Consider the following 11,231-nt stretch of genomic DNA (forward strand, 5'->3'; position numbering starts at 1 on the left):
TGCAAATATATATGAGACAAATTTTAGGTTATGTTTCCTATTTTACATCATTAAGGACCTGTTGTACACAAATGTGTACATTAAATTTACCTGATACATAACACACATATGAACTGAATGAAATTGCTGAAAATTCCAATGAAAGAAAGTCCAATGTTTCTTAAAGAAGGAAACCACACAAAAAATTCATTGACAAAACCCACAATGTGACTATTACAGCAATAGTCAACGAGTAATGGCTTCCCACAGAGAGACAACACCAGAGAGTATATTTTACTATGTAGTTCTCTGACTGCTCACAAGAGAGCAGCAGATGCTGGAGCATGGCTAAAATAAACCTACACAAATGTGCACAGTCAGTTTTGATGCACCAGAAATTTCTTGTCAGCGAAATATTAGTGAACAAACTTTATGTACACAATTGTGACCACCAGGTCTGAAAGGGTTAATGAAAGCGTAATTTCTTTACTGAGGAAAAACCCCCTCCAACTTAATAGGGGGAAATTTTAATTGTGTATTGAGTCGAAAGGATCAAATCCCCAACTTCAATTACGCAACTGACTTGAGACGTCTCGTTGTTGATTTAAAAGATGCGTGGGAAATAAAATAACCAACAATCGTGAACTTTACTCGTATTGTTGCGAATTCATGTAGAAGAATTGACAGAATTTACATATCGGAAAATTTAGCAGATTAAAGTACTGAAAACAGAAACTGTTTTAGTTTTTCCGATCACAGTGCGTTGTTGACCTGCGTAAATTTAACGCCACAACCTACCAGAAGAGTAAGAAGCCAGTGGAATCTAAATATTTCGTTATTATCAGAAGAAGACTTAGAAGATGCCCTAACCAGAGCTTGGGAAATGTCTCCATTCACTGAACAACTTTCCAAGTGTGATAGAATGGTGGACCCAACGAGCGAAACCAAAGCTAAGGAAAGTTTTAATATCTTTCAGTATAGATATGTCCAGAGAAAGGAAACAGACTGTAGAATTCTACTACAGCGTGCTAAGGGAACTCTACGATCAGACAGATGCAATTCCTACAAGATTAAAAGACATCAAGCAAATAAGAGCAAAATTACCAAGTCTGAAACGTAAGAAACTGGAGGGACTTGAAATGAAATCCAAAGCAGAGTCAGTCACTGAAGATGAGACTGCTGCATTGTACCACCTTGTCAGACACGCCAAGAATAGAAGTAGTTTCGTGGATGAACTTTCCTGCAGACAAAAGGGGATGGGGCTACAGTGAGCTGACTGGTATGCAGATGATTAGCGTATAGCTACGTCGATAGATTCAGACTACGAGAGTGGAAATGAACGACCAACAGCAATAACAGATACGAAATATTAACGTATTATCTTGTCGCTGTATCAAAGAAAATGAAAGTTTGGCAGAAAGTTTTTGACCAGGTCGCTACACTAGAGAGGGCAAGTTGCACATTTCCTGGTTAGCAGCCGCTTAAGTTCCATTCTGGGAGAAGCGCGGAAAACGCGTTGTACGAACACGTAGTAACGCCTAACCGAAGAATAATCGCTGGATAATTACTAAACCGGTGATTCTGGCAGAGTTAGTAGAGTTTACTGGAGAATGAGCTTTGACAATGATAGGAAGCTTTTTGAGTATTAGACAACGACATTTCGATTTTTCATGTAGCAAAATATTTGACGAATTTTGATGAGGTAACAGATTCTTTCGCAGAAAGGAAAGCACGGCATGTAAAGCTAGAGCAAGATTAGTGAGAAAAGAACGCAAGGATTGAAGAAATATGTACTGTCTTGCTTGTCTCATGTCTTACCTGGTTTTATGTATCCTGTATTTCATTTTATGTCACACAGAACAGAAAGTCATTAGCTATTAGGCAATAAAGAATCCAAATTTTCTGAAGAGTTCTTCTTCCGGTTACAAATAATTCCATCCAGTATTAATTGCGAGGTTATTTTGTTTAAAAAACAAAGGACATTTTAATTTCCGCTGCACTTCGGCACATTTAAGACCAAATAACACGTATTAAATTTCCTCGAAATTGACTTGTAGTGGGGGGGGGGGGGGGGTGATCTGTGTTCACATTTAGTGACTTTGCTGTTTCCTCTTTGTTCACTGCTGTTATGTCAAATGAAAGAGAGTGGTTTCTGTGGCTGGGAGCTATCAAGTGAATTAAAATACATTCACACAATTATGGAAGATTAAAATATGTCATTAGTTCCAGATTTTAATACAATTTCCACCTTTCTGACAGTCAAGCATTAATTAACTTGCAGAACAATTAAGTTACTTTTGTCGTTTTGCTGAAGTAATTCGGCTTTTATTTATCTTTTCCGCTGAGGCAGCCAGTTTGTTTGAAACATAGCGTTCAATTCCACACTATTGGCTTTTTTCAACTGTTCGCTGCATTTCAAGGGCACGTTTTCATCTTCTACAGGGTGTATACGTCCCGGGACAACCGGGAGATCCGGGAAAAACCCGGGAACTTTTTCATCCGGGGGAAAACCAGGAAAAACCCCGGAATTTTTTAGAATTCCGGGAATTTTTCATTGTTTTAGTTTTCAGTTAAATTTTTGTAATTTTGACTGGTAAGAACCGTTATTCTAACAAATGATATTACTGTATCCCGCAACTGCAGAATAATACTGAACAATGAAACTTAACTAGAGAAAAAACCAAAATAACTTAAAATGCAAAGGAAATGCGCCATATACGACGACGACACAGTCCTCATGCAAGTGTCTGCCAACAGCAAAACGTGTCAAAGGCTTTAGGAAGACTGTGCAATACTTCATAACAACAAATTCCTTCCGATGACCGTGAAGTCACAACTGTTTACATTACATTCGTGTTAGCAGTTACGAGCGAGCTCATGCGCATGCGCAGCTGAGTCGTGTTTGAGAAGCAGATTCTCCCGCTTCTGGCTACAGGAATGTGGCTCTCCGCTGTGCAAGCAGTCGCAGCAAGCAGCTAGATGGTACCGGGAAAAGGGGGCGCCAAATTCATATTCTCAAGGAAAAAAACTTGTTTCACAAAGCGCCTAGCATCCAGCGCACGTTGATCTATCGATCATTTATATGATTTTGAAACGCATCCTTGTTGGTTTCTGAACACATTTTAAGTTCATTTCTGAATGAATCGTAAGTTGATATTTGAATGCGTGCGTAGTGTACGTGATGTCTCTGTCAGGAGAATCCTAATCACATCTAGAAAATAAACTTTCTGCAGACAAAAGGGGATGGGGCCGTACTAGCTGAGCGGAGTAAAGCCGAACGGATAAATGCCAGTCGCTGTCTGATTATGTGGTTGATTGGGTTTTCGAATGTTCAGCTTTCTTATAATTCGTAGCGAAATCCATAGATTCAGCCTACCAGAATGGAAATAAACGACTGCAGGAATAACAAGTGGGTAAGATTACGTATTATCTTCTCGTTGTATCCAAGAAAATGAAATTTTGACAGTAACTTTCTGGCCAGATCGCTACACTAGTAAGGACCAGTTGTACAGTCCCCGGCTAGCAGCCGCTTAAGTTCTGATTCGGAAGTAACGCAGAAAACGTTTTTTACGAATTTGTAACAACGCCTAATGGCAGAACAATCGCGGGGTAACTAAACCGGTGATTCTGGCAGTGTTGCTGAAGTTGATCGGCGAACAAATTTTGACAGTGGCAGGAATGTCCACAGAATTGGTGATGACAAGATTGTTAGAACGAGGAAGCAGAATAAACGGGGACATCACACAAATTATGGAAGGACGAGACTATTCCAAATTTATATAAGAATTTAGTAATACTACTTTCCGATCTCATGCTTGAGAAACTGGTGCGTATGAGTAAAATGTGAAAGTTTTTCCTAACATTAAGCTTTTTGTTGGTTGTAAGCCTAATAGGAATTTGATATATGTACTTAGTGAATTACATCCTATCGTATTTTAAAAATTACTATCTGTGCCAAAACAGTCTCGCTAATTTGGTGTGTAAGTGTGTGTGTGTGTGTGTGTGTGTGTGTGTGTGTGTGTGTGTAAGTGTGTGTGTGTGTGTTTTACAAAATTTGCTACAATATTAGAAAGGCCTGTTTTGTTTTATTTAGCATACAGCGACAAAATAAACGTAATCAGATCCAGAAACCACAACAGTCTTGGGTATTATTTGTATTAACAGCTTTTTCAGTATTAGATAACGAAATTTCGGTTTTTCATGCAGCAAAAAGTTTGACCAACTTTGGTGAGGTAATAGATTCTTGTGCAGAAAGCAAAAGCACGCCATTTAAAGCTCTAGCAAGATTAGAGAGAAAAAATGCTAGGAGGTAAGTATTGAAATGTGTACTATCTTTCTTGTCTATATTGTTTTTATGTATCCTATATTTTGTTACACACAACAGGAAGTTATTAGCTATTAGGCAATAAAGAGTCCAAATTTTCTGAAGAGTTCTTGTTCTCCCGATTACAAATAATCCCATCCGCTATTAATGGTGAGTTTTTTAAAAAATAAAGACGGGCAGGCTGTCAAACTGGCTGACTGGTAGCAGGACAGGCACCACAGGACATTTCAACTTCAACTGTTCCGAATAAAGTTTGATGGCATCCAGTACAAAATATACACTTTTCAATTCCACAGAGTGAAATACAGTGACGTGCGATAGGAGAAGGCTGTATGAAGAGGCGTGGCACTGCACTTTGGCACACTTAAGGCCAAATAACATGTCTTATATTTTCTCGAACACGTATGTTTTTGTTTCAAATTTTTCAGAATGATGTGTTTTACAAGATGCGCATAGGGTACTTTTGAAAATTCGAATTTTTTTTTAGCATTGACCCAGTTCGCAAATATCGTAGATGCGAGGCTGATGCGCAGAGAAGTCCGAGCTATAGTGGGCAGTCTCCACGTGGCCCGTGTTAACGTTCAGTGGTTTTGCTGTTTCTCCTTCGTTTACTCTCGCGTCAAATGAAAGCAAAACGGATATCTTTGGCAGGGAGGTATCGAGTGAATTAAAATACATTCACATAATTACCAAAGGCTGATATACGTTATTAGTTTCAGATTTTATTTTGTTTCCACCTTTCTGACAGTCAAGCACCAATTGCTTTGCAGAACAATGAAGTTATTTTTGTCTGTTTGCTAAAGAAATTTGGCTTTTATTAACCTTTTCCGCAGAGGCATCCAATGTATTTTAAACGAAATTTTTAATTCCACAGTACTGGCTAGTTTCAAGTGTTCGCTGCGTTTCCGGTGGAAGTTTTTCATCTTCTATCACGTACGGCATTATGCCATAATAAAGAATCAAACATGAGATAATGCAGTACTGGTTCTCCAAGAAAATTTACATCTGAATCTGGACACACGAATGTGCGCTTTAAGTTGCAGTTTAAATGTGCACATTTTAGTACGGTTCACGAAATTACGATCTCTTGGAGTACCCTGTGACATCTTACTGCTTTTACAATGTAATGCAAGATCTTTTAATGTTTTACATGTACGTACATACGGGCTTCCTACGTCATGTTAGCTGCGCAAGCCCGGGGCGCCTCTTACCTGGCGCTCTCCGGCAGCTGCTGGAACGAACCTGTTTCCAGCAGGTCGTGGAAGAATATTGCGAATGCTGGTTTGAAAAGCGTTAATTTCAAAGTAAATATCCTTTAACGTAAGTTGGACTATGCGCGAGGATGTACCATGGAATTCTTAAATCACACGGTGTTCGACTCCATTTAAAAATCAACTCTTTGATAACAAGCCATGTAGAAGAATTTCGAACCCTGGAGATCAGACATTTATGTCATTATTAAAAATTTTACTGCCACATTTGTGTGATGTGTCTTAAAGTGTAACACGCGCAAAAAATCAACATTTTATCGAAAGATTAGCTTCTCTTGCAGCTTATTAACCTTTGTGACCAATATTATATGTGGAAGCTTTTCTTTTCTTGTAGCAACACTATGTATATTAATGTAACCTGTTAACTTGTGTGTTACCGCTGCTTAACAGGGATGTTGCTATTGGCTGACTAAATCACGCATCCTATGCTCTGAATACTCGCTGTCTTGAGCTGGCGAGATCACGTGACATGAGCTGTGACTGGCTTACAAAAGCGCATCGCTATCTCGATTTCAGTGATTCGGAAAGTAACATGCGGTGTTTGGTGGAATTCCAATGTGTGCTGTCGTAATATGGAAATACGCAACGTACGTGTTGCTGCACATCAAAGATATTTCCAAAACGTGTCTTTTTTCCCGGAGTTTCGTTTTCTAAAGTGCCGGGAAATTCTACGCCCATGTCCAAAACCATAACCATTCAAAGGATTGACAAGTTTTGCACTTCCGAGAGAAAATATACTGTCACTTAAGACGGAAAATGTGTTTTCACGCGGGAGAAAGTGTATTTTTAAGCGGGAAATCTGGGAAAAATCCGGGAATTTTTTTCCTTGTCCACGTATATATCCAGTATTAATCAAATTTGATACGTATGAAGTATCGTCGTTGTTGTGTGACTGGATTCTTGATTTCCTCGCAGAGACGTCACAGTTCATACTCGAAGTCATATACGGCGTTCTGCAAGGTAGTGTCATAGGCCCTCTGCTGTTCCTCATTACATAAATGATCTAGGTGATAATCTGAGCTGCCCCCTTAGATTGTTTGCAGATGACGCTGTAATTTACCGTTTAGTAAAATCATCAGACGATCAATTCCAATTACAAAATGATCTAGAGAGAATTTCTTTATGATGCGGGAAGTGGCAATTGGCACCAAACAAAGAAAAGTGCGAGGTCATCTACATGGGTACTAACAGAAATCAGAGTAATTTTGGGTATACGATATATCGCACAAATCTAAGGGCTGTCAATTCGACTAAATACCTAGGGATTACAATTACGAGCAACTTAAATTGGAATGAGCACAGAGATAATATTGTGGGAAAGGCGAAACAAAGACTGCGCTTTGTTGGCAGAAACTTGGAAGATGCGAGAAACCTACCAAAGAGTGCCTACATTACACTTGTACGTCCTCTGCTGGAATATTGCTGCGTGGTGTGGGATCCTTACCAGGTACGATTGGCGGAGGACAGCGAAAAAGTGCAAAGAAGGGCAGTTCGTTTCGTGTTATCGCGCAATATGGGTGAGAGTGTCACTGATATGATACGCGAGTTGGTGTGGCAGTCACTGAAACAAAGGCGGTCTTCTTTGTAGGGAGATATGTTTACGAAATTTCAGTTTCCAGCTTTCTCTTCTGATGGAAAATATTTTGTTGACATCCACCTATGTAGGGCGAAATGATCAAGATAATAGAATAAGAGAAATCACAGCTCCAATGGAAAGATTAAGGTGTTCCTTTTTTCTATGCGCCATTCGAGAGTGGAATGGTAGAGAAGTAGCATGAAAATGGTTCATTGAACCCTCTGCCAGGCACTTCAGTGTGAATTGCAGAGTAACCATGTAGATGTAGATGTTGATTCCCTCCTGTATAGAGATTCAAGTACTTCCTGGTTTGATTGACCAAGATAATCTGCTGCAGATATCGACTTAGGAATCCACTGAACATTTAAAACCCTCCTGCACCTCAGGCAGGCAACAGAAGCACACCCATTTCGACTGGCAGTCATGGAAGACGCAGAGAATTAGTGTAGAAATTACATCAGGTGCAGGCAACAAACAGAAATTTTTCACTTTTCGTGCATACAAATCATGCGGGTAATAGCGCGTAATTTGGCGCAGGAAGTACATACTTACAAGTAAAGAAAATTTTAAAAACGCTCAATATAAGATGACACACACCTACATGTGGTACATGCACACTAAAAACATCATCGATAGTGTCAAATTGTATACTTAGTGTCCAGGTTAATAGTATTATATATGCAGCACATGCTGATATCAAAATCAGTATGCTCCGTAGACAATGTGAAACAAAGCAGAAAACAATAGAACGCCAGGATGAGATGCAAGACTTGGAAAGGTAGGAAGTGGGGAAATGTTTGGGATGCAAACACAACAGGTTATGTTACAACGAAAAAAGTGAGAAACTTACTGTTAGAGAAGGAAGCAATGGACTTGAACAGTACACACAATAACAAACTAGGAGAATGACAAACAAAGAATAAAGTTTTGGGGGATGAATCGGTAGCTTTCAGAGAAGGTAGAAAAAGATCAAATAGGTAAAAGACAGGGCCAAATAGAAATCCTTGGTTAATGCAAGAGATACTGAGTTCGACTGTTAAAAGAAGAAACTATAAAAATTCAGCAAATAAAGCAGGCAAAAGGAAATATGAATGTTTAACTAATTATTGACAAGTGGAAAATGGATAAGGAGGACTGTGTAGAAGGTGTGTGTGTGTGTGTGTGTGTGTGTGTGTGTGTGTGTGTGTGTGTGTGTGTCAGGGAGAGTCGACCTGGTGCCCTTGTTGTATTTGAAAGATGTCGACCGACTTATTGTGTACGAAGCAGTGACTTTTATATTTTTTGTCGGTACGTCAGGAAATTTCCATGTCACTGGTCTGAATGACTTAGCTGTCTGGTGAGGAAATTGTATTTCAGTACTTACAGATGTGTATGGTTTCTAGTGTTTTCTTCCTAAGTGACAGAAGGAATAGGTACCCAGAGAAGGTAGTTTTAGGGGTGTGTTTGAATGTAGATGAAGGATTCGGTAGCAACTGCATGCCGAGGTGAAAGGAGGTGGATCTGTGGAGTGAATTACGAGGAAAACCAAATGAATATGTTAAAAGATGGAGTGCACCTATTTTTAATGGCAGATGGCTGAAGTTTTTTTATTATGGGCTAGTTCTGTGGATCTGTCTGTAATACGCTGGTTAACGCGTATCGCAGAAGCGAGATTTCTAGATTTGTGATTTGTCGCTCGGAAGAAGTGTATTCAGAATTGTTGGCAGTTTTGCGGCTGTGACAGTTTTCTTAATTTGGTGTGTGTGTCTCGATAGTGGAGAGTAAGTGTGTCGATGTTTTGTGCAGGAGCCTTTCTGAGGAGGAGCGAGGCAGGAGGCTGAGAGAGGCGGCTAAGGAGGGGGCGGTGGAGGAGGTGCGGGCGTTGCTGGCGGCTGGGGCGGACGTGGGGGCGAGGGGCGGGGTCGGGGAGACCGCCCTGCACTGGGCTGCACGGAGAGGCGACGCGGCTGTGGTGCGGCTGCTGCTCTCTGCGGCGTCCGACCCCAACGCCAGGGATCGGGTGGGGCGGACGCCGCTGCACTTGGCGGCATACCGTGGCCACACAGAAGCGGCGGCTGCGTTGCTGCAGGCCGGAGCCGACAGGGGGGTGAGGACTGATAAGGGGAACACCGCCCTGGACATCGCCAGGCAGCAAAACCGGCAGCAGCTCGTCGAGATGCTAACAGAGCGTTAATACGTGCCAGTAGTAGTTCATTGTACAGGATATTAAAATAAAAAATTGAAAAAAAAAAAGATCGCTTTCTCTATTCATTTCTACCTTTTGCAGTCCACACAATTACTCCAGTAACACCACAACTACTGCAACAACAGGAGATATCTGTAAACCAACGTGACAGACCTTCCTTTTGAGAATTCACTATGTAAAACATTTCACAAGCAATTTCTGCAAAAGCTCGGCAACAATTGACAAACACTCAATGATTAATAAACTCCACTTCTCTCTCCTTCTCTGTCTTGCGTTTCTCGTCCCACATACAGTATTCAAACATCTTACAAGAATACAGCCGACGTCTCTCACAACCGGCTGTATTTCCAAACGTAAAAACCCAATCTCTTCCAAGAGACAAATGCGAGAATACCGGTTGTTGTGCGTTAATGTTAGTTCTTCCCACCAGTCCCCTACATTACCTAATTACTTCAAACTATATGCTAGCACTCTCTATGCTGCTACATTACGTCACTGCGAACTGCACCATACTCAAATTACTGCCATATAAGCTGTTCAGTTAGAATGTATCTTCACTTCCATTTCACACTGAATTCACTTCTGTGCATGCACCGCACAAGTACTTTTCATGTTTAATTGCAATGTCACATTGGTAGCAGTGCTCACACCACATCATGCTCACACCATCTGCAGCCTTCTTGCCAGCTCACCTTCAAATAAAGACATTTGAAGATCCACCTAAAATCATTAGACTCCTAAACACCTCCCTTGCTTCTCTTACAGAACAAACTACCATCTCTCAAGGAATTATACTCAATCGTGTGAGACATGCAGCCATCACTGGAATTGTACGGCAGTTTCGCCAAATTACACTTTTGCGTCTCTGTAGACGTTTTGAAAGCAGACCACATTTCGAGCATTTATTCCCCTGTCTGCTGTGATACAATTAGACTTGGCATTCCCGTGCGTGCATGTGTGACCAAAGTCATTCTGAACAAGAGCTTCTGTGGCCCTCATGTGGCGGCGTTACACACGGAAGCTCCTTAACATTCTCTACGAGGAAGCAGCGACGGCAGAAGAAAGTGTTGACTTGGTGAGTGACCTCCACGGCATTGATGAATACTTCAGGCTCTGCCAGTTGATCCTCAACATAAATAAATGTAATATACTGCGCATACACAGGAAAAGAAATCCACTACTGTACAATTACACTGCTGATCACAAATTGCTGGAAACAGTAAGTTACGTAGGAGTAACTATTCAGAGGCACCCTACGTGGAATGACAATACTTACTAAGAAACTGCGGCACGTCTTTTCTCAGCGATTCCATAATCAGATGCTTTGGGCTCCTAAATCCAAATTTAGTCCTTCCTGCCTTGTAGTATGTCGGCTTCACAATGAAAGCCTCAAAATTTTCCGACTTTTCACACATTTTCCTTTCTTTGACAAAGACTATGTGTTTGTCAAAGATGAAAGCCCTACACAAAATTAAATTGGACAAACTCCTCTACAAAATGCAGCACTCAGGCGGTGACGGCGCTACATCCTGCTGAGAAACGGCGACTCCCCAAAATTCGGAACGCGCCTAACGCCATTCATCTGTCGCACTCTATTACGACACACTGGAATGGTATGGCAGTCTTCAGCACAGGGAAAAAAGCCCAGAACTCCATCTGCGTTCTTCGCATCATCAAACACAGCGGCATATATTTGAAACGTCTTCGTATTTATTTGAAACGTCTTCGTATTTATTTAAACTCGTTGTTTTAAGTGTGTGGTTGGTATCTGAGAAATTGCTAAAATTTATTTTGATATCGAAATACGTAAATCTCAGTCCAGTGCGACAGAAAAGTCTAAAAACTAAATTTTGTTCTGAAGTATTCGAAGCACACGCTACACGATGCGAAATCCAG

At 40.8% G+C, this 11,231-nt stretch overlaps 1 protein-coding gene across 1 annotated transcript in view; it reads left to right on the top strand.

Moving 5' to 3' along the window:
- LOC126108271 (serine/threonine-protein phosphatase 6 regulatory ankyrin repeat subunit C-like) overlaps positions 1–9,323 on the top strand; it is a 66,730-nt gene extending 57,407 nt beyond the window's left edge. The window contains exon 4 of the mRNA XM_049913498.1: positions 8,936–9,323. Coding sequence (XP_049769455.1) covers positions 8,936–9,323 — 388 coding nt within the window. The remainder of the gene's footprint in view (positions 1–8,935) is intronic.
- The last annotated feature ends 1,908 nt before the right edge of the window (positions 9,324–11,231 follow it).

The sequence above is a fragment of the Schistocerca cancellata genome, chromosome 11 (genome assembly GCF_023864275.1).
Source record: "Schistocerca cancellata isolate TAMUIC-IGC-003103 chromosome 11, iqSchCanc2.1, whole genome shotgun sequence".
Classification (NCBI taxonomy): Eukaryota; Metazoa; Arthropoda; class Insecta; order Orthoptera; family Acrididae; genus Schistocerca; species Schistocerca cancellata.